This window comes from Misgurnus anguillicaudatus, chromosome 15, assembly GCF_027580225.2.
Source record: "Misgurnus anguillicaudatus chromosome 15, ASM2758022v2, whole genome shotgun sequence".
Taxonomy (NCBI): domain Eukaryota; kingdom Metazoa; phylum Chordata; class Actinopteri; order Cypriniformes; family Cobitidae; genus Misgurnus; species Misgurnus anguillicaudatus.
In genome coordinates, this window is record NC_073351.2 from 36212876 (window position 1) to 36236815 (window position 23940).

At 36.9% G+C, this 23940-nt stretch overlaps 1 protein-coding gene across 2 annotated transcripts in view; it reads left to right on the top strand.

Annotated features, from left to right (window-relative positions):
- Positions 1–23940, top strand: part of hcn4 (hyperpolarization activated cyclic nucleotide-gated potassium channel 4) — a 68642-nt gene that overhangs the window by 36240 nt on the left and 8462 nt on the right. For both annotated transcript variants that reach the window (XM_073853898.1, XM_055174039.2), the window contains exons 4-6: positions 3262–3480; positions 19402–19548; positions 19752–19992. In XM_073853898.1, coding sequence (XP_073709999.1) covers positions 3262–3480; positions 19402–19548; positions 19752–19992 — 607 coding nt within the window. The remainder of the gene's footprint in view (positions 1–3261; positions 3481–19401; positions 19549–19751; positions 19993–23940) is intronic.

The following is a 23940-nucleotide window of genomic DNA, read 5'->3' on the forward strand; positions in this document are numbered from 1 at the left end:
CAGATAGATCCTGCTCTGTAAATATTGGGCCTTTTCACTCTCGCAAAGCACCGATTAACAGCGGGGTGCCCCAAGGCTCAATTCTAGGCCCAGTCTTGTTTTCACTTTATATGTTACCCTTGGGATCGATTTTCAAAAAATATAATATTTCATTTCATTGTTTTGCGGATGACGTCCAGATCTATTTACCTTTTAATACCAAAATTAATTCTAGTGAAGTACTAAGTAAATGTCTACGTGAGGTAAAAGATTGGATGTCATTAAATTTCCTACACTTAAATGATAAAAAAACTGAAATTATAACTTTTGGAGACCCTGACATCTCAGATTTAAATAGTGCGCTTGGCCCATTATTCAACAACCATAGCTCGTATGTAAAAAGTCTTGGAGTTATTATTGATAGTTCATTTAAACTGGACAAACAAATTAGCTCAGTAGTAAAAACAAGCTTCTTTCAGCTTAGACTTCTTGGGAAAGTGAAATTATACCTACCCCAAGGTCAACTGGAAAAAGTTATACATGCCCTGATCACCAATCGCCTGGACTACTGCAATTCGTTATACTATGGCCTCGACCAGTCTTCTATTCGCCGATTGCAATTAGTTCAAAATGCGGCTGCACGTCTGTTGAAAGGAAAAAAGCGCTTTGACCACATCACCCCAGTACTGTCATCCCTCCACTGGTTACCTGTTGCTTTCAGAATCCATTTTAAGATTTTATTAGTTGTTTTTAAATCTTTAAATGGACTGGCACCTTCTTATTTATCTGATATGTTGATTTTACATACCCCAGTCAGAGCACTTAGGTCAACTGATCAGCTTCTTTTGAAATGTCCTAGATGCAGACTGAAAACCAGAGGGGACAGAGCTTTCTCAGTTGCAGGTCCTAAGCTCTGGAATTCTCTTCCCCTAAATATTAAGGCAGCCAGTTCTATTGAGTCTTTTAAATCACTTTTAAAAACTCATCTTTTTGAAATGGCTTTTAACACGAGCTGAGCAGTGACATTGTTGTAATCAGGTTTTATATTTGTTTTATTTTTATCTTGTTTTTGGGATACTATGTTTTATTGGATTGTACAATTTCTTGTGGCTAATTATTTTTGTTTTTAAGTGTTTACAAGTATTTAATGTCTGTACAGCACTTTGGGGCAGTATAGTGACTGCTTGTAAATGTGCTCTATAAATAAACTTGACCTTGACCTTGACCTTATTGATAGTCCCTGCGGCGGCTCACTGATTCCCTGAGGGATAATTGATGGTGTGTTATTGCTCCAGTGTTACAGTATAGAGCTGGGCAAAAAATTGCCTGAGATTTTCATGCGTGTCTCATCAGTAAAGCCGGTTCGGTGATTAGTAGAAAATCGCCATCACCTGCTTTCAGATGGAGCGGCATTTACTACACAGAGACGTATTTCTCAGAGAAGCTAGACAAAATCGCATAAACTATCGAAGGGGATTTTCCACGATCATGAACACGATTTTGTCTAGCTTCTCTGTGAAATACAGCTGTGTGTAGTAAATGACGCTGTCAAACATTATGTCTCTGTCACACACACAATTGAGCCCCTGCAGAAATCAGTTGAATGCAATCTGGATGTCAATATTGATTCCTCACAGACTTTCACACACATCTACAGGACAAGGACAATTTAGTTACTATTTTAGAGACAGAGAAATTTCACATCTTTCTAAATAGCTGACCCACTTTTCACCGCTCAGATTTCTCTTTCATTTCCGGCTTCATTCATTTCGTGTGACTGTTTCTGAGTCGATCGAGATTAATATTCATGAGCTTTTTGCATGTGTTTGAACTTTGTTTTATATACACACACATGTCTGAAAGAATTCAATCTTGATTATTTTGTCTGATGATATTCTGCAGCACATTACGGTACATAGTAAAGCTATTGTTTTATCTGTATCTGCCTTATTTTATTGCTAGCAAAATCATTATAAATGCATTATGAATATTCCTTATGTATCACATGTCTACAATAAATGACTTTCTTACTTAGTATTTTTGTCTTGTTTTAAGTACAAATATCTAAAAATTCTTAAATCAAGATGCAGTTTCTTGCTGGGTAAACAAATCTGCCAATGGGGTAAGAAAATAAAACTTTTTTCTACAACAATTCAAGAAAAATGTTCTTATCCCATGGGCAGATTTTCAAGTTTTATGCACTTAAATTGTATATTTTTTGTTTAAAAACTAGACTTATTTTCTTAGGTCATTTTGCTCATCAAGAAAATACATCTTGATTTAAAGGTAGGGTAACACATTTTGAAAAATGCTAACGGTAGCCACCTAGCAATGAAATCACGATCCCACCCTCAAGTCAAATCGCCATCCAAAGTCACGCCTCTTTCAAAACCCATGAACACGCATAGATTAGACGGTCACATCTCATGTCTCATTCAGCAGTGAGAAAACTTTGAAGTACAAAGTGAATAACATTACCAAAATAACCAACATAAACAACTGGTTTACATCAGAATTAGTTTAAGCACACGTTTGGTTGTGTAGACGTAGTAACTATATCGTTACGCTAATCCGTAAACAAACACAAATTTCATAAGCAACACAATGTTTCATCAAAGTAGAATATCTGAATCCATCTCAATACAATCATATTGTGTACCTACCTCACCAAAATAAACAGTTCAACGACTCTTTCAGACCCTTTGCGTCCTGCAGCTGTTTGCATCTCGTGGTAAAGCAGTAAAGTTAGCGATGTTCATTTGGGTTTTTGCTCTTTGCTGATCCAGGCAGTTTTTGCTGTTGTTGTTATAAAAGATGCCTTTAGTTTTGTGACTCCGGTACAGGTTGTCAATTCAGCAGAAAAGTTAGCCATTCTCGCTGTTTACAGACAAGAGGTGAGCGCACGTGAACGCACCGATGACGTATGGGGTCTGCGTGGACTCGCTGCGCGGTGGGCATTCAAATTATGCTTACGTATGAGGGACACAAAAGGAAACATCTGTTCGGACCGAAATCTATGATTAGTTAGTTCACAGATGACATAAATTTCTACAAATACATTTAAACAACTTAACACAGTGATTGCTATCAGGATGTCAGGAGACTTTTAATCAGCATAACTAAAAATGTTTCAGGATCAAATCTGTTACCCTACCTTTAAAAATTGTTAGATTTTTTTACTGAAAACAAGACAAAAATGCTAAGTAAGAAAGTCATTTTTTGAAGTCTAGTCTTGAGGTTTGTAAGCTGTCTATCATGTACCCGTCTCTCTCTCTCTTTCAGAACGACACGTGGGGTCATCAGTACTCGTATGCCCTCTTCAAGGCCATGAGTCACATGCTGTGTATTGGTTATGGCATGTATCCTCCCGTCGGCATGACAGACGTGTGGCTCACCATCCTCAGTATGATAGTGGGTGCGACGTGCTACGCCATGTTTGTTGGTCACGCCACGGCGCTGATCCAGTCTCTGGACTCCTCACGCAGACAATACCAAGAGAAGGTGAGTGACAGATGAGAAAATAATTATAATGACACAGGGTGCACTTCACAGGTGCATTATGGGATGATTATGTATGACACTAAATATCATTTCCCTCACACTTTTTAGTCCTGTTTTCCAGTACAGACATAAAAGATATAAATGAAGCAAAAGTGTTTTGAAAGTGTTAATTTTTTAAAGTTTTAGTGTTGTAGTCTTTTTTTTTTTTTGATGGTCTTGATCTTGTCTCAGTCTGGACTATCTTTGGTTTTGGTCTTGTCTTGGTCTCAGACTCAGTGGTCTCATGATTTTATTTTAAGTCTGGTCAAAACCATAACTGTGGGAATTACATGAAACAGCTGGTGCATTGTCTGGTTTATATATTAACTTATACAACAGTTCTTTCTGGTTCTCGAATCTGATTGGCTAAGAGCCATACGATATTGTGCTGATAACAGCACTGTAGCCGCTTCACCTTTAGTATTATTCCGCCACCTAGTGAATGGAGGTCCTAAGCAGGCTCATCTCTGAATGGAAAAACACAGACGCGCTGTTTGAATCACTCTCCGTGTATCTCATTAGTTTACTAGCTCATAAATCAGTCTGAATCCCCAATCTGAAGTTATTAGTCAAAGATCAGCGCTCTTGGATGTTACGTTAAAGTTAATGGGAGAAATGTCTTGTCACATCGTGTGGATTATTAACACTTGGAAAGAGGAATATAAACACTCGTTTTTTTTTTGGAGATATATTTCTTATCAGAACGCGAAAACACCGTGGAACTGCAGGTAAGCACCGCAGCTTTTAAATGTGGACATTGATCATTTACTTTATCGTGACGTGACTATTAAAACATGTTATGATATATCGCCACTGCTATATTTATAAGCAGCATGCAAAAACATATCTCTGACACTTATAAAAAACAGTTTTATATAGTACTGACAAGAACAAAGTTTAATAATAATAATCGAGTGCTCGTATCACGTTAAGAATAAATGAGAAAGCAATAGTAACGTTATACAAATAGTTTTATTAACTTTTACCTCGCGCCAAAACAATAACAACACAAAAGACACTAAATATGAATTAAAAAACAAGTAATAGTTTGATCATGACACCAAATACTGCTGATTTGATCTCATTTTGACGATCATAAACAAACAAGGCCAACATGAGAGCCGGGGTATCTCTGTCAGAAATGTAGCCCAGAGAGGGCGGTGGTCAGCGGGGCGAGTGAACACTGATGTCCGCTCATGCTTTGGTTCTCATTTGTACCGAATCTCACTAAGCAAACGTTCAAACAGGCGCTATCTTTACTAATCGACTGCAGATTTAAATATAATACATATACATTCTCGACTGAACTAATCTTAAAACTACACTTTGTGACCAAGAAACGGTAATATAAAGTAACGGCTTTTCCGTCCATTGAGTTGTTATGAGCTTCAAAGCAGCCGAAAGTTTTACCTGTCATTCTGGCCGCCCTCAAATCCGTGACGGAAGAAGTAGTTCTCAAACAAAGAGGCTTTTAAAATAACTCCGTTGTTGTTTTCTAGTTTTCGTTTTTCAAACGTGTGCCGTCGAACTGTTGTATAAAAGCAATATCGCTCTCGGAGTCCTGTGATATAGCTCTATATCATCACGGCTGTGATTGCCTCCGGCACGAGGCCCTCTGGCCTAATCACAGCCGTGATGATATAGAGCTATATCGCACTCCTACTCGAGCGATATTGCTTAAATAATTAATAGGATTGGATGTAAAACTTCTGGCTTTAAAAACAATTATTGATTTATTTTAGTGTTACTGTTGTGGCGGTAGGAGATGATTGGGGGATTGTTGAAAAATAATCATAATAAATACTATTTTTTGACAGTCTTGGGCTTGTAGTTAGATACATGTTTTGCTTATTATATACAGTTAAAATATTTAACTTTGTTTCTCAAATAAATGTGTCTTGGGTAAAGATTAGTGTAGAAATGTTTACTTGTAAGTAAATGTTTTGCTTCGATGGAAAATTTATTTTGTAGAAGACGTCAGAGTTTGACTGAATCTCATCTTTGCATACTAATGCGATTATCACAGTTTAATTTAAAATAATGCACTTATAACAGCTGATAAATAACAAGACAACAATCTCAAGAGCGTTCATTTAATATCCACACTCATATGAAAAGTTTGCTGCGTTTCTTATTATCACTGCTGTTTGCTTAGACAAATTATTTTACTGCTCATGCTAAGTATTAAACTGTGTAACTCATCCTGCATTCAGTTATACCTCAGATCATGGGTTATGGGGTTGTATCTGGAAGTACACTTAGCTATCAGACTTATTAATTTATCAGATTTTTATTTTTACTTAGTAACTTTAATGCAATGCGCTGTGTCTTCCGTTGTGGTCAGCTGGCAGCAAACCTCAGGTTTGCTCCTAAATGCCATCATACCACACAACACATCATCTGTTCAGAGACAAAGTGATAAGAAAATAAAAGCCTTATAGAGATAGAGATAGAGAAGATGAGGAGGGATGGAGATGAGCCTTTTGGTCCACAGAGTTCACACTTATTGAATAGTAGATGATAGATGTGTATGATAGACAATAGTTGTGTTTGCCGTAACCGCAATCCTGTATTACTGTGCTACAAATAACCCAATCTGCAGATCAATGCGCTGTTCAAAGTTAAAGGGGTGTTTCAATTATATTTCATGCATTCTGACTTATTAACACAGTTATAGAGTTGTTTCCTCATGCTAAACGTAGGCAAAGTGTCAAAAAAGCAGTTGGGCGTGTTACAGAGTATTTCTGTGCCGAACGCCAGGGTTCGTACAAGTTTCAGAAATTTTTTTTGATTACAGGTCCAGCTGACATTTCAGGGTTTTCTCTACGTATCACTTCTTTATATGGGCACTTCCCCCGGAAAACCCCGCCCACCCGTCAATCAGCGGGAGACGCTAGAACTTACAAACATCTTATCACGCGACACAACTTTGTATAATTACAAAACTCAACAATGGCACGAATGAAGAAGTGTGTTTTTGGATGTAATGAGAAGAAAGTCAGCCTTTTGGAAACAATGGATATAGTTTATTATCCGGGGTAGCAGCAGAGTTTTGCGTGTGTGTTTGATGCGCTGGATTTTCCCAACCGGGTCATGAGTTGCATGCGGTAAGTAAGACTTCTGTCTTATGTTGGAAATAGTCGCGTGCATATTATATAAATGACACGAACATGTAGTGAATCATAAGTTAAAACAGTGTTGTATAGAGTTGCATGACTCGTACTTGCTCCTCCTGCGAAAGTAACTCCACCTTCTTCATTTTTTCATACATTATCGGAAAGACTCGGTAAAGCTAATCTTTCTTTTATAAATCTGATTAAACTAAAGACTCTTGGGAGATATAAATGATGTAAACTACTCTATAGGTACTCCAGATTAACATCCGAAACAGTGTGTGTTACGTGAGCTTTATTTCATTAAGCTGCATGTGCCCTTCTTCCTTTAAACTTCATACATGTATAATAAAGGGGAAATAAATTGTCAATGACAACAACAGTTGAGAGAGAATCTTGTTATTCATAAATTATTCAAAATGTTAAAAACCAGGCTATTTATATTTTGTTAAATCATGCAGTGTGTAAAAGTCCTGAGCACGCAAAGTAAATCTGATGACAGAATTAGCGTCGCATTACTCTAAGTTCAGTTTTGAAGTTTACAATTTCTTTAATCAAATTGATCAACACAAATACAAAGCGCCCTAATACAATTGATTGCTTGGCAAACATTTAAACCACTATAATAGCAACCTTTGAAGGTTTTATCTTTGTATCTGCAGCATTTGCACCATAGATAAGTGAGTTGCAGTCAATGTAATGCTAGTGGATTTATTGTGAACAGACTGAACACTTGACTTTAAATTGGACATTTAGATATGCTATTTCTAAACAAAATATGTGTCAAACATTAAAAAAAGGACAATCATGTCTGACTTTTTCAGTACGTCTGTGTGATTACAGACAGTCCTTATAAACAGGCTTTTCATTCAGGTAAAACCGTATACCACGCTATTGAGAGACGCAAAATCAAGGGGAAATTCCTTCACAGCGACTTCTATAGCTGCAGTAAATTTCTCAAATGATTTATTTAATTGTGTGCTAAAATAACACATAACTTGATCAGAAAAGCAGATTTATTAAATCCACCCTTAAGGAGTTTATACTGTAGGAGGCATTCAGTATCAACAAGAGCATCACAGATGTCTCAGAAAACTGAGAATTACTGCAACCTATCTGACTTTACAAGAAATCGTTTTTGTGTCATAAGGATGAAGATTGGAAACACTGAGTGAAAGAGTGAAAGAGATGCAGAAAGAGAGAAAATAAGAGAAAGAGATGATGTGAATGTGAATAAAACACTAAAAATCTTTGAAGAGAAGTCCTGTCAGGTTTATAAAGCAACACAATAATTTACAATGAGCTTGCAGCTTTAGTTTCAGTGTTTTACTGTCATAGCATCACAGTCTGTGAGGTTTTCTGATTCAGTAAGCATGTGTGGCATGAAACACTCTTCAGAAATGAACAAGATGTAAGAAAATCTCTGTGATATTTCTGTGTTTGAAAGCTTCTGTAGGGTAACACACATCCAGAGAGGTCAAAACACATCAAAATCAGACAAAACGCCTCAGTGGAGCTCTGTAATCTCGCTCAAGGGTTTCTTGGCTCATGAAACAGACAGATTCGGGTGTTTGACATCGTCACTTTTAGATAACAGTATAGTGTTTGTTCAGACATTTAAATTCATTCAAGTATTTTATGAAGAGTACTGTGTTTGGTTATGCTCATCCCTTACACTGGCCTGGATACAGGACTGCCAAGTGGGTTAAAGAGACATTTGGTGTCCCGGTGGACGTGGCCTCTTAGCTCCAGGTCAAATGGACATCCATTAATACAACACCCACCTGCTGCCAAGGTAACGGACCTCACAATCCGCTGCATGCCAGCCTCCGCGAGCCAGGCGTCCTGTAGAGATGTTAACACAGTAAACACAGATTAATAAAGAGGAGAGAAGCTGGATGTGTGTTGGGCTTCCAGCGTTTTACTGTCAGAGAAGAAAGACTTATAGAGGGGTTTGTGTGTATTTAATAGACGGAGACAGAACGAGTCAAACACAACACACATACACACCTGGCTGTATAGTTATTCTTTCAGACAGTAGCCTGTGGCTTTCTCCTCATCTTAACCTGATAGAAACATCAAAGACTACCCGGTTCTTTGGAGGTTTGTGATTGATGCATGTGACATAAAACTAGGCTTGCAACATTTTGAGAATTTTCAAGCCTGGAAACTTTCCATGGGAATTAATGGGAATAAACTTGGAATTTGAAAAAAATTAAGCATCATTTTGTTTTTAAGCATTATTTGTTTATTTTTTCTAGTTTAATGCAATTTCAGTTGAATGTCTACCCTGCACATTTTTAGTCACATGCAAAAGCACACTGCTTACTGAGACCCCCCCCCCAATATACTTACATTCTTCCATAACATGCACAGATCATTTCTTCAATCCTGCACACATAATAATGTCAAAATGTCCATCTTTGCATGTATTTATGTAAATGTATATACATTTGTTTAAAACGTTCTTGTGCTGTGTGTAAGCTAGTGTACAACAACATTATACCATTGTAAAGACAAATACACTGACTGAGAAAACATTTAGGTGAGATCATTAATAAAAGTACCGAAAAACTACCCAAAAGTTTGGACACATTACTATTTCTAAAAGAAATCTCTTATACTGCATTTATCTAATTAAAAATCCTTCAGAATCCATTTATATTTGAATAATTTCTAAAGGATGTTTGATCTAATGAATCTGCGACGTTATGAGTGTAAGTATCAGGATTCTTTCAAATTTTTATCACCTTGCATGCATGTCTGCTTATGACCAAAAAAATGTTTATTTATGTTTGTATATGATATAGTTTATTTACATTTTCCTACATTTCCAAATAATTCCTATAAATTCCTGTTAAGTTTGCAATTTGGAACATTTCAAAAATTCCCCAGATTAAGTTCCAATGGAAAGTTTCCCCAAAACTTACCTCCCCTTTGCAACCCTATTATAAAACACACACACACACACACACACACACACACACACACACACACACACACACACACACACACACACACACACACACACACACACACACACACACACACACACAGGTATAAAATAACAGTAACTCTGTGATAGTGAAGATAAATTTGTTCATGTTTATCTGTGATTTAGGATTAGTAACTACCAGTGGAAATCCTGGTTTACATTATATTAAACATCAAATATTTTTAGATTGGCTCAGATTGTGTCACTTTAAACAACAGTTTTCATCAGACACGGACACTAAAGTATTTTTACTTTCTACATAAAAGTACATTTTTAAGTACTTGTATTTTATTAGTGTTTTTCTTTTGAAAACATACATTTCAAAGCATATTATCATAATTTTTACTCCACTACATTTCATAATTTCAAGTTTTTGGTTTATATTTAATATTTAAGTACATTAAACATCTAGTTTTTTTTTACTTATACTTAAGTAAAAAGTACTTATGTAGTTTTACTCAAGAAAAGTAAAAGTACACAAATTTTATTGTATTAGGTATTAAATCAATTTTAATATGCAATATAAAAGGAATTCACAGTATGATTCTATCCTTTGAATGTAGTGAACATTTTTTTTGTAAAGTAATTTTTTTCCCAAGACAAATACTCTGATAAAGCACAGATGCTTGGAAAATGTACTTAAAATACTCAAGTAGTGTCCGCCTCTGGTTTTCATTCAATTATTTATAAGTCGTACATAGTGTATATTGTTTTACTGTCATTGCCACAACATGTTTAATGCAAATAAGACAATTATTATTATTTGCTTATAACACCGGTTCATCATTACTAGAAGTCAACTGAATAGATTTGGCAAAAGTCATGTCAGAAGAGTAAATCACACACAGATTCATTATACAGTACAGAATGTTCATGATCATCCACAGCTGCATTTAGAGGAAAAGAAGGAAAAGCTGAAAAGACGCTGGATGAAATTATCATAAGAATGAACGGCTATAATCTTCCCTGAATAGAGCTTCTATTGTACTGAACCTGTGTCTGTCATCAGCGGCTAATATTAACTTCATAAAGAGAGAAAGAGAGACTGGGAATAAAGGGAGACACGTCAGAAATAGATACTGTGGGATTGGGATTATGAGCTGATGAGATATACTTCAGATGAATGAAAGCAACATTAAAGTTCACATTGTTTCTGCTCATCTCAGTATTAAATCCTTCATATCTCTGAAGAGTCTTTAGTTTTATCAGATTCATAAAAGATAGCGATTGATTACGGAAAAGCAGGAAATCCCAGAGGCATCCAGCGGGAGGAGCGAGTCATGAGCAAGCAACACAAAAAACATTATCCCACTATCTCTGGATAACTTATGATTCACTACATGTTTGTGTCGTTAACATGATATGCACTTACATGCTGATTGCTAACAAAACACAGACATTTGATTTAGGTTTAGTCGCCTGCGACTCATGACCCGGTTGGGACCGCCCCATTTCAATGAAATCCAGTGTTAAACACACCTCAAAACTCCATTGCTACCCCGGATAAACAAAATATAAACAAAAAAACACACTTTTGTGCCATTGTTAAGTCTTGATATAAATCAAAGCTGTCGTGTGCAGTGATATCTGTGACTTCTACTCAAAGGAACATTGTTCATGAGCGTCCTTGTTCATGTGGGCGTGCTTTTCCGGGGAAGTGCCCATAAAAGGAATATTAAACTTTTTGAAGCTTGTAGGAAAGAGGATGCGTGAGATTGACTCAGAAATAATCTGTCACAAACACAACTGGAAACTTTTAGGACACTTTGCATTTGTTTAGCATGAGGATTACAAATATGTTAATAAATCAGTATGCGTGAAATGGGTGTTAAACCCCGCATTTAATGTTGTAAAATTAAAGCTCATGTAATAATTTCACACACACACATCTCTCATAACTCTTTGACTTGTGTTGACAGTCTCTGCAGAGGATTATGGGATATCTTGCTCTTGTGTAGTTAATACATGTGTAGTGTCTCACTGTCACACCTCTCTTGTGTTTATATTCAGATGTGAACACAGCCCAGCGGGCTCCATCAGATTTACTCGCTACTTCTCTTTCTCTGTAACGTGTCTGCTGTCTTGCAATATAAATGTGAGAATAAGGCAGGATGGTTATTTTCTCTCTGTCTGGATCTCTGTAACTAGATCTTAAATAGGAGATTGTTTTGGTACTTCAGTAACGTTCCATATGAGGAATTGTTTGGGTGTAATTCTGTGTCAGGAGGCGGCTGTAAGAGCATTACAGACAGTCATGACAGGTTTTATAATTGCTAAAGTTAATGAGAATGAACTCTATCCCATCTAATCTAGTGAGACTCAAACATGCTCTTTAATTTCAAGTCTTGAAGCATCACACATTATCAACGCAAATCAACAAACTTATCACCTTGAAATAGAGTAAGAAACTGTGTGACACAAAACAAAGTTCAAAGAAACTTATTTTGAAATTAATAATACATTTGCATTTATGGCTGTATTAAGGTGTGATGATATTTTATCAGATTATATTACACAGCGCTCTAAAATGCTTGATTGTGATTGGCCAGTCGCAACATTCAAAGGTTCGTTCTATTTAGATATCTACCGCTCAAATTTAATAACACACGGTAACCCAGATGGTGCAAATCATTTTGACAGGTACAGTTTAATATTACACAAAATTAAGCATAAATATGTCTTTTAATAACATATATAACATTATAAAACGGCTCGTTCTGGTTCTTCATTCTGATTGGTTGAAACGCGTTCTAAGCCGTGATAAAATACCTCGGTAAACCCACGGTTCAGACCGCATCACAAGTATCACTGCGCCACTGTTGCTGCGTACTGATTTATGAAAATAAACACCACAGTCATTAATCGTTTTTTTATTTTTCTACCTTTGCACAATTATGGCGATATCCAGATAAATGTCAATAAATAAAACATTTCGTCAATTAAGAGAAAACGTTCTCTGAAGTTTTTTTTGTCTTATTGATATTTCCGCTATTATCCACAAGATGGCAATCTTACCCAACTTAAACACTGAGGCATTCACTCGACACAACAGCGTTGTGGTGGATTTAGCGTGACGTGTGTTTTGATCAGGCTCTGAATCTGATCTCTTACAAAGTTCTTCACAAAAATGGAATTATCTCCGCATTTAGCTGAAAATTTGAGAGGTGATAACTGATAAGACAACAAATGAAGGTAGGATGAAACGTTTTTTGATGTTGTTGGAAAGCGGATGGACTGATCCTTCATTTGATATTTTATGTTTATTTAAAGAAGATAATTTTTCTGTAAGGCATTAAACTAAAACTGGGTGGCAACTTAAAAAAAAAACGCTGACGGGGAAATAGTTAAGCATGCGTCCAAGCATATTTGATCATCACTTCAACAGTTGCACGAAATAAATGTTAATGTATAAATTAGATGAATGTTGATTTATAAAATAAACACAACAGTCTTTAATAATATTTTCATTGTGCCTTTGCTGCGTCTGTGTTGTTTGTGAACTGTGTTCTGTTGCAGCCACACTTGATTCTGAGGAACTACTTTGTTTGGCGGAAGAGTAATATTTGTACTAATATAATTACAACTCATTTGTGTTTTATTTGATAAAATCCCGCTAACGTTATGCATATGAAGTAACCGTTTTATAAACGCAATAAACCCCTCGAAGCGTTGGGTTACCAGTGCATTTTATAACAGCTAAGGGGTCCGCTTCGCGTCGTGCCTAACAACGCCCCTTAGCTGTTATAAAATGCACTGGTAACCCACTGCTTCTTGGGGTTTATTGCTTTATTATATTTACAAAAAAATGATTAAACCAAATAGTGTGTTTATAACATAATATATAATTTGAATTTCTTGTTTTACCTTAAAACCAAAAGTAAACTAGTTTTCCTTACAGAAGGACTGCATTTGTTAAAAATGAGAAAATCAAATATTTCAAATCAACACTGCGAAAGATGATTTTCAAGAAAAAAATTCTTAGTATTTTTGTCTTGTTTTCAGTAAAAATATTAAAATTCTTAAATTAAGATGCCTTTTCTTGTTGAGCAAAACGACACAAGAAAATAAGTCTAGTTTTTAGACCAAACATGTTAAATTTAAGTGATTTTGTGCATAAACAAGCACACAAAAAAATCTGCTAATGGGGTAACACATTTTTCTTGAATTTTTCTTGAATTTAGTGTTTAAGAAAAAATTTTAAGATTTTTTTGCTTACCCCATTGGCAGATTTGTTTGCTTGTTTTATGCACAAAATCACTTCAATTTAATATTTTTGTTCTAAAAATTAGACTTATTTTCTTGGGTCGTTTAAGAAAAAGCATCTTTATTGAAGAATTTTTAGATATTTTTGCTGAAAACAAGACAGAAATACTAAGAATTTTTTTGTTGAAAATAATTTTTTGCAGTGAATATTTAAAGTTCCTTAGTCTACTTATGAGGTTAATAGCTTTGTATGTAAGGAATAATTGACGACAGGCTATTGAATTATAAGAAAATAATGCACACCCAAGGTGCAATGCAGCACGACGCAAAGGATTATTTTCAAATAATTCAATGGCCTGTCGTCAATTATTCCTCTTATACCACGGTTACCACAAACATTGCTATGGTGCCGATTTTTAAGACATTTGACAAGTTAGGTGTGTGGTTATCATTAATGCATACCCACGGAACATTTCTCAGCCAATCAGAATACAGCATTCAACAGACCCATGGTATAATAAGTGATATAATGCACAGTCAGCGGGTTGTTATTGCCAAATAACCCCATTCAGTGTGATTTCTGTGATAACAACCTGCTGCCTGTACATTATCCCTTACATATTTTGTTTAGATAGACTTTGTCACGTTTTGTCACAAAATGTTACCTGTTATGTTTTGTCAGCATCGTGGTTCAAAAGAATGATTACACATTAATGCTAAATATATTTTGAAATGATAACTGATGCAGGTGGTTTCCAGACTAGAGGATAAACATCCTGAGGTTTGGATGAGAGGAGATTTGTACACTTCTGTTGATCAATGTAACTCTGCATGTGTGTGCGTGTTCGCGCTTGTGTGTGTGTCTGTGTGTGTGTGTGTGTGTGTGTGTGTGCGCGCGCGTGTTTTGACATTCAGCCTCAAATGTGCTAACAAGAAATTCCTGCCTGTCCTTTCACTCCACATCTTTAATTAACACTTGACAATTAAATGCATCTCCTCTGATAAATGAAACTTAATTATATTCCACAGAGCAGATGATGTCCATTGAGACACTGCTCCATCATACCACACTGCAAAAAATGGCTTTCTTACTTAGTATTTTTGTCTTTTTTCAGTACAAATATCTAAAAAAAAATTGATAACAAGATGTATTTTCTTGATGACCAAAAATAAGTCTAGTTTTTAGACAAAAATAAGTTAATTTGTGCTTAAAACAAATGTGTGCAAATGGCGTAAGAACATAACCAAAGAGTTTGGATATTTTTCCTATTTAAAACTTGATTCTTTTGTAGTTACATCGTGTACTAAGACAGACAGAAAATTAAACGTTGCAGGGTTCCCACGGGTTGTTCCCTGAGAAGGAAACAAGACGCTGCGTCTCCCTTGCCATACTTCCAACGGCATCTTTGGCACTATTTCAGATAGCGATATACTTCCTAGCTCCCGCATCAACTTGTCTTTGTCATTAAGCTTTACCATTGGTTGAATTTGATATACACATTCAGACACACTTACCCCTGAAAGCGTCCCCAAAGTGTCACCGCAGTGACGCAGCGCGAGTTCCCTCGAAAGGGACAATGTATCTTAAAAGGTAACATGATGTAACTTTGCTCTCACTTGAAATGTGTCCCCACATTTAGTCCTTGAATTTGAGGGTATTGCACCTGGAAAGTCATTAAAAAGTCCTTGACTAAGTTAACTAAGTTGTGGGAACCCTGAAGTTGCTGGCGTAATAATCAAGGACTTTGCTATCTTAACATGGATGCAGAAGGCGCAATGATATTACGCACTGCCCGAAAATAGTCCCCTTGGTATCTTTCAATAGCTGGGGAATATTTTCGGGCACTGCATAATATCATAGGATATGTAGGAGCGAGGAGACGAGGAAGCATATTGAGAAGCACTCCTTGTGTTGTTGAGGTGCAACCAACTTAACTCCATGATGTGTTTTCTGACCATAACATCAAGCCGTTTTGGTCTAATTTACTTTTTTTGTTTTTACTAAATTATGATATAAATAAATATTATGAGTGGCAAGAAGAAAATGCTACAGAGAGGAATCTGTAACTTTATATCCACACAACAGACAAATGACATTGACCTTAACCAGATGAATCTCATGAAGACAGAAACATCTGGCTGTTGTGCTGTGCTTTCATGCGCGGTGGACTCTATAGAGCGCAGTCACAGCCTGTCATGCAAATTCATCAATTCCCCTTGATCCCGTTCACGCGGTAACCTACTGTAGCCATGGATACCGCTGGAGGATGCTGGCTTATGATGCTCGGCCTCTTTATCAAGAAAAGAATCAAACAGGATCAAAAGAAAACAATCATTTTTCATTCATATCAGTGGCATGATTTTGTAACCTAAAGCCAAAGGAAAATATAAGTTTCACATAATACACACACACACACGCACACATGCACACACGCACACGCACACACACACACACACACACACACACACACACATACACACACACACACATTTTTTAGTTATTTATTATATATATATATATATATATATATATATATATATATATATATATATATATATATATATATATATATATATATATATATATATATATATATATATATATATATATATATACAGTATTGTTCAAAATAATAGCAGTACAATGTGACTAACCAGAATAATCAAGGTTTTTAGTATATTTTTTATTGCTACGTGGCAAACAAGTTACCAGTAGGTTCAGTAGATTCTCAGAAAACAAACAAGACCCAGCATTCATGATATGCACGCTCTTAAGGCTGTGCAATTGGGCAAGTAGTTGAAAGGGGTGTGTTCAAAAAAATAGCAGTGTCTACCTTTGACTGTACAAACTCAAAACTATTTTGTACAAACATTTTTTTTTCTGGGATTTAGCAATCCTGTGAATCACTAAACTAATATTTAGTTGTATGACCACAGTTTTTTAAAACTGCTTGACATCTGTGTGGCATGGAGTCAACCAACTTGTGGCACCTCTCAGCTGTTATTCCACTCCATGATTCTTTAACAACATTCCACAATTCATTCACATTTCTTGGTTTTACAGTATTTTTGATATCACCCCACAAGTTCTCAATTGGATTAAGGTCTGAAGATTGGGCTGGCCACTCCATAACATTAATTTTGTTGGTTTGGAACCAAGACTTTGCCCGTTTACTAGTGTGTTTTGGGTCATTGTCTTGTTGAAACAACCATTTCAAGGGCATGTCCTCTTCAGCATAGGGCAACATGACCTCTTCAAGTATTTTAACATATGCAAACTGATCCATGATCCCTGGTATGCGATAAATAGGCCCAACACCATAGTAGGAGAAACATGCCCATATCATGATGCTTGCACCTCCATGCTTCACTGTCTTCACTGTGTACTGTGGCATGATTTCAGAGTTTGGGGGTCGTCTCACAAACTGCCTGTGGCCCTTGGACCCAAAAAGAACAATTTTACTCTCATCAGTTCACAAAATGTTCCTCTTTAGGCCAGTTGATGTGTTCTTTGGCAAATTGTAACCTCTTCTGCACATGCCTTTTTTTAACAGAGGGACTTTGCGGGGGATTCTTGAAAATAGATTAGCTTCACACAGACGTCTTCTAACTGTCACAGTACTTACAGGTAACTTCAGACTGTCTTTGATCATCCTGGAGGTGATCATTGGCTGAGGGTTTGCCATTCTGGTTATTCTTCTATCCATTTTGATGGTTGTCTTCCGTTTTCTTCCACGTCTCTCTGGTTTTGCTCTTCATTTTAAGGCATTGGAGATCATTTTAGCTGAACAGCCTATCATTTTTTGCACCTCTTTATAGGTTTTCCCCTCTCCAATCAACTTTTTAATCAAAGTACGCTGTTCTTCTGAACAATGTCTTGAACGACCCATTTTCTCAGCTTTCAAATGCATGTTCAACAAGTGTTGGCTTCATCCTTAAATAGGGGCCACCTGATTCACACCTGTTTCTTCACAAAATTGATGACCTCAGTGATTGAATGCCACACTGCTATTTTTTTGAACACACCCCCTTCAACCAATTGCCCAACTGCACAGCCCCAAGAGCGTGCACATCATGAATGCTGGGTCCTGTCCGTTCTCCGAGAATCCACTGAACCCACTGCCAACCTGTTTGCCACGTAGCAACAAAAAATACACTAAAAACCTTGATTATTCTGGTTAGTCACATTGTACTGCTATTATTTTGAACAAGACTGTATATATATGAAACCTTTAAACAAATGTTACCTCACTATTTTAAAGAGGAATATATTGACTTATTTTAGACAAAAACTGTATAAACTTCAGATGAAGAACTCAGATCAGAAAGCGCCAAATTATTGAACAAATGATCAGATTGGTGTGAAAGTTGTTTCCTGGTGACTTACTAAAGATGAATGTTTATGTGATCACTAAATATCCTCAGATTATCTCTGAGCTTCATAAATAGTTTGCATTCATAAATAGAAGCATTTAGTGATAAGGAGTGGTCGGTGTGTATGTTTGTGTGTTTTGGTTTGTGTGTGTGTGTGTGTTTGTTTTTGGTCACTCATAGGAAAATTCTGCAGTATTTTTGCTGTTGAATGAGAGTGTTAATGTCATCGGTCTTGATTAACCCAGAATTTGGCTGAAAGGCCGTTGTGTGGAGAGAGAGAAGAGAGAGAAGCAGAAGGCAAAATAAACGTTTAGAAATGATAATTAAGTGGTTGACATCTCTTTTGGGATATAAATTATTCATTTTTATTTAGTGAGAAAATTTGCATGTAGCGTGAGAGAGAGAAAGAGAGAAAGAGAGAGAGAGAGAGAGAGAGAGGCATTGGTCACCGGAAGAGGAGAACAAAGGGTGTGTGTGTGTGTGTGTGTGTGTGTGCCTGTGTGCATTTGTGGGTCTGTGTGTGAACTCGTGTGTGTTTGTGCACGTGTGTCTTTGTGCGTGTGTGCCTCTGTGTGTATTTTCTTGTGTGTGTCTCGCTGTGGGTGCATGTGTGTGCGTGCATGTGTGTACATCTGTTTGTGTGTCTGTGCATGTGTGTGTATGTCTGTGTGTGTTTGCGTGGTCATGTCTGTGTGTGCGCATGTATGTGTGTTCCTCTGTGTGTGTGCATGTGTGTCTGCCTATGTGCGGGTGTTTGCATGGTGGGTGCATGTATGTGCCTGTCTGTGTGTGTGTGTGTGTGTGTGTGTGTGTGTGTGTGTGTGTGTGTGTGCGTGCGTGCGTGCGTGCGTGCGTGAGTGCGTGCGTGCGTGTGCGTGCGTGTGTGTGTGTGCATGTGTGTGATCTTGGCCCTGTTTCTCTGGATTTCACAAACCTTTGATCTTCTGCACTGTCCTGTCACACACACACACACACACACACACACACACACACACAGACACAGTGGATGATGTATGATTGTAATCTATATGCAGGTGATCATATTAGAAATTTAAATGATATCTTTGCATTTTATTTCAAATGTGGGAGATTCTTCTTACCGCAGTCACGTTTGGATTGATCACTTAATATAGGTGTGACACATCTTGTGTAAATCACTGTATAACTAAATGAAAGTGAATTGTTTTCTGTGTGCAGTATAAACAGGTGGAGCAGTACATGTCCTTCCATAAGCTTCCTGCTGACATGAGACAGAGGATTCATGATTATTATGAGCACAGATATCAGGGCAAGATGTTTGATGAGGAGAGCATTCTGGGAGAACTCAATGAACCCTTGAGACAGGTAAAGATACACACACACACACACACACACACACACAGCTGTCAAACTAAAAAACAACCACAAGTCTCTGTAAAATAATAAATATAATATCATGTGTCATTTACATCTATTGGAGTTGTGTTGAGTGCTCTACTCTGATTGGTCAGCACCGGTGATGTCATGTTTGCTTGATTTCCTCTATGTCTGATGTTTGTATTTCACAGGAGATAGTCAACTTTAACTGCAGGAAGTTGGTGGCGTCCATGCCGCTGTTCGCCAATGCCGATCCTAATTTTGTGACGTCGATGCTTACCAAACTTCGCTTCGAGGTCTTCCAGCCTGGAGATTACATCATCCGAGAGGGAACCATCGGGAAGAAGATGTACTTCATTCAGCACGGTGTGGTCAGCGTTCTCACCAAAGGAAACAATGAGACCAAACTGTCTGATGGATCGTACTTTGGAGGTATGAAAAACAAAATGCACGCATAAGAAGATAATTTCTCTACTAACACACACACACAAAAGACACACAGAGATTAGGTGATTTCAACAAAACACACACACAGCTGAAGCATTTCTCCAGCTTTAATATTCATAATGATGGATTAGCCAGAACAAAAGCTTTTTGTTCATTTCTGTCTAATCTTTTAGGACAGTCACAGATTCATGATAAGTGCCTGTTTCTGGGGCAATAATGCAGGGTCGATTTATTTCTGACGTGAGGTTACCGAGGTTTTGTTTGTAGTTTTCAGTCTTTCTCTTATCTGAGTTTCTGCTCTTATTTTATTCACAGTCACTGTTTTCTATTAAACTATATTAGACAACAGTGTTTCTTTCCCCTAGCTAAGACTCCCCCCTCAATTCATAACTTGTAAAGCGCTTTGGATGGCCATGGGTCTGTTGAAAGCGCTATATAAATGCAGTCCATTTACCATTTTAATATAGATGGAAATTTACATTTATTTTGAGGTATTATTGGCAGCTTTTTCTTTTGTATTCTAAATGCCCGATTTACTTAACATGGCAAATTAGTGCAATTCCAAAGAAGCGCCGATGGGAGTGATAATATCTGTTATTTACTAGGCGGCAATGGCTCAGTGGTTCATGTAGGTTGTCTACAAATCGAAAGGTTGGTGGTTCAATCCCCGGCTCCACCGGACCAAGTGTCGAGGTGTCCTTGAGCAAGACACCTAACCCCAGCTGCTCCCGACGAGCTGCCTTGCATGCCTGACACCGCCGTCGGTGTATGAATGTGGTAGTGAATGTGAGGCAAATTGTAAAGCACTTTGGATGGCCATAGGTCTGTTAAAAAGCGCTATATAAATGCAGTCCATTTACTAAAAAAGCGCAAATTAAATAACACAGACCCAACAACTAATTTCCATAATGACCAACAATCTACTAAGAGCTGCGCAAAATATTTCAGGGTCACAAATAATCAGAGCTGATGAGGTGCGAGTGATCTACTAACACCTGATGAGCTTGAGTTCAGCACCACAGACATCGCAGTGGAAAATTTGGGGTGTGAAATCCCACCTATAGAAGCCATAATACACCGAAAACAACAAAATGGTTTATAAGAAGTTTTGACACTTCTGGTATTTTGTGACTTTTCCTTGTGACTCTTATTTTCTCCAGCAAATAAAAAATAACATGGCTTGGCAAAACTTTTCAGATCATTAATAAACTGCCTTATACCACGCGCTCTCTAATGGCTCTGCTATCAGCAACAATTGCAGTCATTTCAATCACAAAATGCTTTAAAGACATGCTTTTTTCAGTGTTAAATATGGCACAAATCCCAGTAATATCACATGTGCAAACATTGTTAAATAGCGTTGCGTTAATCATTTAAATAATCTTCTTCCATAAATTTTATGTCTGAAAGGGAAACTCCTAGAAATGCATAAGCAATAAATTCAGTGACAAAAATAACTAAACCACACCTTTTCAGTGCTAATTATCACTGCGCATCTTTAGTAAGTCCTGACAGTTGTTATTTAATGACAAAATGATGGTTGCACTGGCGCAAGATGTTAGTAAATCTGGACCTAAACATTTATTTAATCTTTTAAAAAATTTAGTTTTCTAATTAACAAAATATATTTGTATTATATATTTATATAACATTTTTGTCTACAAAAGTAATTTCAAACATTTAAACACACACCTTTAGATTAAAAGGTTTTTCAGTCAAGTGTTTCACAACTTTTGATGACCAAAACTAAGTTAATAGGGTGTTTTTTACATTTATGCATTTTGCAAATGATTTGAAGAAACTGACTTTATAAAAAAATTACATTTACATTTAGGCATGTAGCAGACACTTTTATCCAAAGCAATTTACAAAGATTAGGAAACTCTTAAGTGATTTGTCATAAGGTGGCAATAATACAAGAAGTACCAAGTTCTCCTCGTTCTAAAACAATACCTGTTGAGAGAAAGAGAAAGTTTGTTTTTTAAAGAAGAGCAATCAACATTTACTTGGCAAGTATCCTTTGAAAAGATGAGTTTTAAAATGTTTTATTCTATTTCTGGAAGCACACATAATGATTTATTGGTAGATTTTGCATTTATGCATTTGGCAAACGCGACTTACTTAAGCAATACCGCTCGAGTAGGAGTGTGATATAGCTCTATATCATCACGGCTGTGATTAGGCCAGAGGCACGAGGCCGGAGGCAATCACAGCCGTGATGATATAGAGCTATATCACACGACTCCGAGAGCAATATTGCTTTTATACAACAGTTCGACGGCACACATTTGAAAAACGAAAACTAGAAAACAACAACGGAGTTATTTTAAAAGCCTCTTTGTTTGAGAACTACTTCTTCCGCCACGGATTTGAGGGCGGCCAGAATGACAGGTAAAACTTTCGGCTGCTTTTGAAGCTCACAACAACCCAATGGACGGAAAAGCCGTTTCTTTATATTACCGTTTCTTGGTCACAAAGTGTAGTTTTAAGATTAGTTCAGTCGAGAATGTATATGTATTATATTTAAATCTGCAGTCTATTAGTAAAGATAGCGCCTGTTTGAACGTTTGCTTAGTGAGATTCGGTACGTATGAGAACCAAAGCATGAGCGGACACCAGTGCCCACTCGCCCCGCCGACCACCGCCCTCTCTGGGCTACATTTCTGACAGGGATTCCCTGGCTCTCATGTTGGCCTTGTTTGTTTATGATCGTCAAAATGAGATCAAATCAGCAGTATTTGGTGTCATGATCAAACTAGTACTTGTTTTTTTATTCATATTTAGTGTCTTTTGTGTTGTTATTGTTTTGGCGCGAGTTAAAAGTTAATAAAACTATACTTGTATAACGTTACTATTGCTTTCTCATTTATTCTTAACGTGATACGAGCACTCGATTATTATTATTAAACTTTGTTTTTGTCAGTACTATATAAAACTGTTTTTTATAAGTGTCAGAGAGATGTTTTTGCATGCTGCTTATAAATATACCAGTGGCGATATCTCATAACATGTTTTAATAGTCACGTCACGATAAAGTAAATGATCAACGTCCACATTTAAAAGCTGCGGTGCTTACCTGCTGTTCCACGGTGTTTTCGCGTTCTGATAAGAAATATAGCTCCAGAAAAAAACGAGTGTCTGTATTCCTCTTTCCAAGTGTTAATCGTCCACGCGATGTGACAAGACATTTCTCCCATTGACTGTAACGTGGCATCCAGGAGCGCTGATCTTTGGCGGAATGGTACTTCTGATTGGGGATTCACAGACTGATTTATGAGCTAGTAAACTAATGAGACACACGGAGAGTGATTCAAACAGCGCGTCTGTGTTTTTCCATTCAGAGATGAGCCTGTTTAAGACCTCCATTCACTAGGTGGCGGAATAATACGAAAGGTGAAGCGGTTACTGTGCCGTTATCAGCACAATATCGCATAGCTCTTAGCCAATCAGATTCGAGAACCAGAAAGAACTGTTGTATAAAGTGCATTATAAGGTTTCTATGATATTCTGTCATTTGCATTGAACCCTTTAAGTTATAAGAAGGTTTTAAACATACTGCAATGCATCTAGATACGGTATGCATTCAATCTGTGGGGTTTTAAAGCAGTGAGTTTCAGTCATGACTCAAACACAAAGAGTTTGAAGTTTATTTGCTTGTCTTACTAAACAGATTGTCACTCTCATGTACTTTTGCTAGCTGCTTTTATTCTGCATTTTCACAGAAGTGTCAGGTGGATTATTATTACTGTGTAAATGTGTTATAAAGCACACATCTGTGGTCTGATGGTATATTAGCAGAAGAGAAGATGAGATCTGACAAAGCACAGGTGAGATGGACAAACACAGAGACCTACAAACTAATAAACAACACTGTGATGATATCACACAACAAGATATTCACATGAAAGAAAATAAACCCTAAAAACTGTCCAA